The 6,874-nt window shown below is 47.5% G+C and overlaps 1 protein-coding gene across 1 annotated transcript; it reads left to right on the top strand.

Annotated features, from left to right (window-relative positions):
* Nucleotides 1-488: 488 nt before the first annotated feature.
* On the top strand, nt 489-2,537 carry LOC126950815 (basic proline-rich protein-like; the record flags this gene model as incomplete). Its single annotated transcript, XM_050784808.1, has 2 exons — nt 489-1,488; nt 1,969-2,537. Coding segments are annotated over 2 exons (1,569 nt in total), but the record flags the coding sequence as incomplete, so codon positions are not given.
* Nucleotides 2,538-6,874: the final 4,337 nt, after the last annotated feature.

Below are 6,874 nucleotides of genomic sequence, written 5' to 3'. Positions count from 1 at the left end.
GTTTCATTCTTTTGCATATGGATATTTAGTTTTCTGAGCACCATTTCTTGAATAGAATGTATTTATTTTCCCAGTGTGTGTTCTTGGCACCTTTGTCTACATGAGTTCATATAGGTGTGTAGATTTGTTTCTGGGATCTTTCGTTTGTTCCATTGGTCTGTGTGTCTGTTTTTATGCTAGTACCATGTTTTTGTAGTTACTATAGCACTGTTTGGTAATTTGAAGTCAAGTCATGTGATTCCTATGGTTTTTTTATTTTTGCTTAGAATAGTATTGGCTATTCTGTGTCTTTTATGGTTCCATATAACTTTTAGAATTTTTTTTTCTATTTCTGTGAAGAATGTGATTGCTATTTTGATAGAAATTGCACTTAATCTGTAGATTGTTTTGGGTAGTACGGACATTTTAACAATATTGATTATTCCAATCCATGAATATGGAATATCCTTCTACTTTTTGATGTCCTCTTCAATTACTTTCATCACCCCCCCCCCCCCCCCCCCCCCCCCCCCCCCCCCCCCCCCCCCCCCCCCCCCCCCCCCCCCCCCCCCCCCCCCCCCCCCCCCCCCCCCCCCCCCCCCCCCCCCCCCCCCCCCCCCCCCCCCCCCCCCCCCCCCCCCCCCCCCCCCCCCCCCCCCCCCCCCCCCCCCCCCCCCCCCCCCCCCCCCCCCCCCCCCCCCCCCCCCCCCCCCCCCCCCCCCCCCCCCCCCCCCCCCCCCCCCCCCCCCCCCCCCCCCCCCCCCCCCCCCCCCCCCCCCCCCCCCCCCCCCCCCCCCCCCCCCCCCCCCCCCCCCCCCCCCCCCCCCCCCCCCCCCCCCCCCCCCCCCCCCCCCCCCCCCCCCCCCCCCCCCCCCCCCCCCCCCCCCCCCCCCCCCCCCCCCCCCCCCCCCCCCCCCCCCCCCCCCCCCCCCCCCCCCCCCCCCCCCCCCCCCCCCCCCCCCCCCCCCCCCCCCCCCCCCCCCCCCCCCCCCCCCCCCCCCCCCCCCCCCCCCCCCCCCCCCCCCCCCCCCCCCCCCCCCCCCCCCCCCCCCCCCCCCCCCCCCCCCCCCCCCCCCCCCCCCCCCCCCCCCCCCCCCCCCCCCCCCCCCCCCCCCCCCCCCCCCCCCCCCCCCCCCCCCCCCCCCCCCCCCCCCCCCCCCCCCCCCCCCCCCCCCCCCCCCCCCCCCCCCCCCCCCCCCCCCCCCCCCCCCCCCCCCCCCCCCCCCCCCCCCCCCCCCCCCCCCCCCCCCCCCCCCCCCCCCCCCCCCCCCCCCCCCCCCCCCCCCCCCCCCCCCCCCCCCCCCCCCCCCCCCCCCCCCCCCCCCCCCCCCCCCCCCCCCCCCCCCCCCCCCCCCCCCCCCCCCCCCCCCCCCCCCCCCCCCCCCCCCCCCCCCCCCCCCCCCCCCCCCCCCCCCCCCCCCCCCCCCCCCCCCCCCCCCCCCCCCCCCCCCCCCCCCCCCCCCCCCCCCCCCCCCCCCCCCCCCCCCCCCCCCCCCCCCCCCCCCTCAGGTGTTTTTTAGTGTTTTATTGTTTTTGTTTCCCCCCCCACCCCCCACAAAACAAAAATAATTAAAAATAAAATAAATATTAAAAATATAAATTTATATTAAATTTATTATCTTTATATATATTTATAAAAAAATAATATTTAATATAATAAAAAAAATAATATATTACTATATAACACAAAATTAAACCCCCCCCCCCCCCCCCCCCCCCCCCCCCCCCCCCCCTCCCCCCCCCCCCCCCCCCCCCCCCCCCCCCCCCCCCCCCCCCCCCCCCCCCCCCCCCCCCCCCCCCCCCCCCCCCCCCCCCCCCCCCCCCCCCCCCCCCCCCCCCCCATCTGTGTTTTCCCCCCCCCCCCCCCCCCCCCCCCCCCCCCCCCCCCCCCCCCCCCCCCCCCCCCCCCCCCCCCCCCCCCCCCCCCCCCCCCCCCCCCCCCCCCCCCCCCCCCCCCCCTGTTATGTCTTTCATTATCTTAATCCTAAGAAAAAAAAAAAAACCCCCCCCCCCCCCCCCCCCCCCCCCCCCCCCCCCCCCCCCCCCCCCCCCCCCCCCCCCCCCCCCCCCCCCCCCCCCCCCCCCCCCCCCCCCCCCCCCCCCCCCCCCCCCCCCCCCCCCCCCCCCCCCCCCCCCCCCCCCCCCCCCCCCCCCCCCCCCCCCCCCCCCCCCCCCCCCCCCCCCCCCCCCCCCCCCCCCCCCCCCCCCCCCCCCCCCCCCCCCCCCCCCCCCCCCCCCCCCCCCCCCCCCCCCCCCCCCCCCCCCCCCCCCCCCCCCCCCCCCCCCCCCCCCCCCCCCCCCCCCCCCCCCCCCCCCCCCCCCCCCCCCCCCCCCCCCCCCCCCCCCCCCCCCCCCCCCCCCCCCCCCCCCCCCCCCCCCCCCCCCCCCCCCCCCCCCCCCCCCCCCCCCCCCCCCCCCCCCCCCCCCCCCCCCCCCCCCCCCCCCCCCCCCCCCCCCCCCCCCCCCCCCCCCCCCCCCCCCCCCCCCCCCCCCCCCCCCCCCAGTTTTTAGTTTTTGTAATAGAGATCTGTTATGTCTTTCATTATCTTAATTCCTAAGTATTTAATTGTATTCGTGGCTACTGTAAATACAATTACTGTTTCATTTCTTTTTCAGATTGTTCACTGTTGGCATATAGAAATGCTACTGATTTTTCTTTGTAGATTTTATGTCCTACAACTTTACTGAATTTGCTTATCAGTTCTAATAGATTTTTTTGTGTGTGTAGTCTTAAGTTTTTCCAAATATAAAATTACATCATCTGTAAACTGGATAATTTGACTTTTTCCTTACCAGTTTGGATGCCTACAGTTACATGTTATTTGCTATTTTCTTCTTATGTAATCTTCTTACAAATCCCTTGAGGTAAATATTATTGTTACTATCTCATGACAAAAGTCACTGAAGATGGAGAGGTAATGAACAACTGTAAAGAAACTATAACACAGACGATCTTTTTACCATCAGCCCTGAAATCTACATTTTATACCTCTGGTCAATACTTCATAATTTTTTTTCAAAGATTATGTAACAATGGGTCATAATTTGAGATTTTCTGATTCAACATTTCAGAAAACCAAGGATAATCAATAGTGTTTTATTTTTCTGTGAGATTATGTGTGTCTGTTATCTGTATGTTTAATTATGTAAATTTGAGTTTTAAAATATTGCAGAATTTGTTTTCAATTTTTAGTTTATTGCTTCCCAAAATCATTTTGTAGGGACATAAATTATGAATCTTTTTGTAATAGAATATTTAAAAAGAGATATAGTGTTATTTGTTACTGGAGAGTGAAAAATTACATTATATTATTGTTGGCTCCTAGTCTGTATGAATGCAGACTTTGGAGAAAATAAATACATTTATAAATAAATTTATCCTAGCTACATGTACATGATTTAAGGAAAAAAGCTGCAATCTGATTGAAGGTTATTCTAAAATTTAGAACATCCCATTTTCTTTAGATAAGGGTCTGTTTCTATCCTTTCTAGGATAATAACTGTTTCTTCATATAAAAATATTCATTGAATAAAAATAGGCTAGGGAGACAATTATGAAAAATATGTCTGGTAGTTCAGGATTAAAGAATGAGAACGTTTAACAGTGTGATTATTGTCAATATTTCTATAAAATCTCCTATGCATTCTAGCAGTTAAATTAATCCACATCAGACAGAAAAGATAAATGAGGGTGAAAGTAAAAGGAAATTGATACTAAATCAGGAGAAAAAGAAAAATGAAGAATTTATTGGATTGTATTTGGACTACTCTTACCAAAATTGGGTAATCAAATGAGAGTTTAAATATGTGCATTTTCAAAAAACTGAGGATACTTTAATAGTGTTTTCTGGCATAGGATCACCAGATACAATATTTACTAATATCATCTAGTAATTTTTATTTAATTAATTTTAAGTATTATTTACTTATTTTCTGAAGCTTTTCCTTTTTAAATTATCATGTTGTACATGTAGAAAGACGTCTCAGTCTCAGAAGGTTACTACATCAGCAGAATATATTTGGAGGGATAATGAAATTAAAAATGTTAAATATAGATATAGAGAAAATGAATAGTACCATTTGAGAGTTACTAAGAAATTTGCATATCCTTTAATAACTACTCCAACACTTGAAATGCTATTAAAACCAATAAATGATTAATGAACAAAATTCTTGCTTAACTCTAGGTGGCTAAGAGAAAGCTGCACTTGTGACTTGTGAAAAATTCAGTAACAGGGAAGATGCAACCTGTACTGGCGAAGGGAAGTGAGAGGGTTAGAATGGTAAGATGCTAGAGGTCAACCTTTCCCTAAAATGAGAGTGAGTGACAAGATACATATTAGATTTCTCATAAGCACTATGCCAAAAATAATCTTTATTATCTAGTTTTCTCTAGAATAATAGATGGGAATCTTAATGAAATAATATCCACCAACAAAAACTAACATCTGAAATGTAATATATACTAGAAATTGTTCTGAGCACTAGACTTGAGATATATTTTATCAATGTTGTACACTGAGAGCTTAGGTCTGTGCTTCTTAACTGGAGGTACTCAGCAGCTTGCCAGAAAGATCTGCGTATCACAATAGAAACATTGGTATGGTAGCTCTTTCCAGAACTTCAGTATATTTAAGTTTCAGGGAAAGTTTAAAGTCCAAGTAATTTGAAATGATAAAAATGGTAAAAGAAACATGGTAACAAGAATGCAAAAATGCCTTAACTTTTTGTAGCATTAACATACTTTAAAGAGCTTTTAGTTTGCAGTGGGATGCTTTAGACTAAGAGTCCCCTACACACACACACACACACACACACACACACACACACACAGAGTTATTTTCAAACTAATTTCACAAGTAGCAATGTAATTGATTTTAAGCAGAATTTTATCTTTTTGTATTTAAAATATGTATCCAATACATACGTTGAAGTTGTTCCCTCAAACAACGATGCACCTAACAAAAATAATGCACACATAAAATCTCGTGAAAATATTTTATGTATTAGAATAAGGAAATTAAGTATTCCCCAATGTATTCAAATTTCTTCCATTAAATAGTAAATTTGAATTCGATCCTGCAAGTAAAACAGATGGCAACAATAAACTGTTATACCAACACATATCACATGGGAAACGTTAATTAAAATACACCATTATCAGTTCAGAAAGCAAAGATGCAATACTAGTCTCAAAACATTAGACATAAGTCAAAGTTTTGTTTTGTTTTTCCTACCTCAGTTCAACTAGTATGGTTATATTCATTATAATGGTTTTAGCTTTATTAAAAATAAGCATATAAAAGATTGATTATTCTAAAAGTAAAATATTCTTTGGCCCCTTAAAAAAACATGTTATGCTCATGACATTGTAAATGACATTCAGATATGCTTTTAATCACTTAATGTGATCAAAGAGCAACTGTCGTCTAATGATGGTAACAATTTGTTGATCTGTTTCATGTGGAAAGGCCAATAAAAATACTCAGACCCAGGAAGTTTCTCAGGCACAATTTTCTCAGAAAAGCATACAATTTTGTATCTATTCAAAATCACGTGAAAAAGATAATATTACTGTTGGCTGGCTCTTGCCCCCAAAGATTTGAAAAATAGTTGGTAAAGAAAGCCATCATCTTGTCACAAATTTCAACTTTGTAAACAATACACATCTCAGTTACTTCATTCTTATGTTTCTCTTTTAATAATTTTTATCTCATTTTTTGTATATTTGATTTTTAAATTTTAGATAGCTCTATAAATGGAATTACTCTATAAAATTATCAAAGATGTAAGATTGCAAATAGGTATATTATTTGTGTGTGTGTGTCAGGGTGTGTGTTTGTGTGGTGGGAGGTGGTCTTTAAGCTTAGAGTCTTCAAGCTCCTCATTAACACGTTCCTCATTAAATTTACATATTCACATCTCAACTAATATTTACAGCTCCACTGCCTATTATAGTGACTGACACTTCATAGTTGGTTTAAATTATTTTCAACTAAATAAATTAATATTTAAGTTTTTAATGTGCACCAATTTCAAGAACGCTCAACAGTACTAGGAAAAATTATATATAACCATGTTAATTAAATTAATTATTCACAATATTTTTCTCAAGATTCCTTTTTTACATTTTACAACTGCTGATGAAAATTACATGAATGTTCTAATTGAGCTATATTTCACTATCTAAACTAAAGCATACTATTTTTCCAAATATGTTGTATTCATCACTCTTCTAACATTACATCTCTAGTCACTGCACATATATCTGAGTGTGGTCCCAATTATAGATTTCCCAACTACTGCCTAAATTATCCTCTTAAAAATGAAATCTGTTCAGTCCATTCCATTGCCTAAAACGATTGATTTTTGTGGTAAAAAGAGAGATCTTGTACCTGTTTGTGGGAATATAGATTGGTATAGTCATTGTGGAAAACTATATGGAGGTTTCTAAAGAAATTTAAAAAATAGAACTACCATATGATCCAACAATCCGTTTTCTGGGTGTATACCCAAAAGAAATAGAATCACCACCTCATGAGGATATCTACACTCCCACATTCATTGAAGCATTATTCACAATAGCCAAGATATGACCACAACCTGTGTCCATCAACAGATGAATGGATAAATAAATGCTGGTACATTTTAAACAATGGAATATTGATCAGCCCTGAAAAGAGAATGACATCTTACCATTTGTCACAAGGTGGATGAGTCTAGAGGACCTTATGCTCAGTAAAATAAGCCAGATGCCAAAATAAAAATATTGCATGATCTCACTTATATGTAGAATTCAAAAAAATCAAATAAACAGAGAACAAACCTAATTATCAAGGGTAGGATGGGGTTGTGGAGCAAAACGGAAAGATGTAGGTCAGAGAATGAAAAATTG

The sequence above is a fragment of the Macaca thibetana genome, chromosome 3 (assembly GCF_024542745.1).
Source record: "Macaca thibetana thibetana isolate TM-01 chromosome 3, ASM2454274v1, whole genome shotgun sequence".
Lineage (NCBI taxonomy): Eukaryota > Metazoa > Chordata > Mammalia > Primates > Cercopithecidae > Macaca > Macaca thibetana.
Note: the sequence above shows the minus strand (reverse complement) of the source record. Positions and strands in the feature narration are given on the sequence as shown.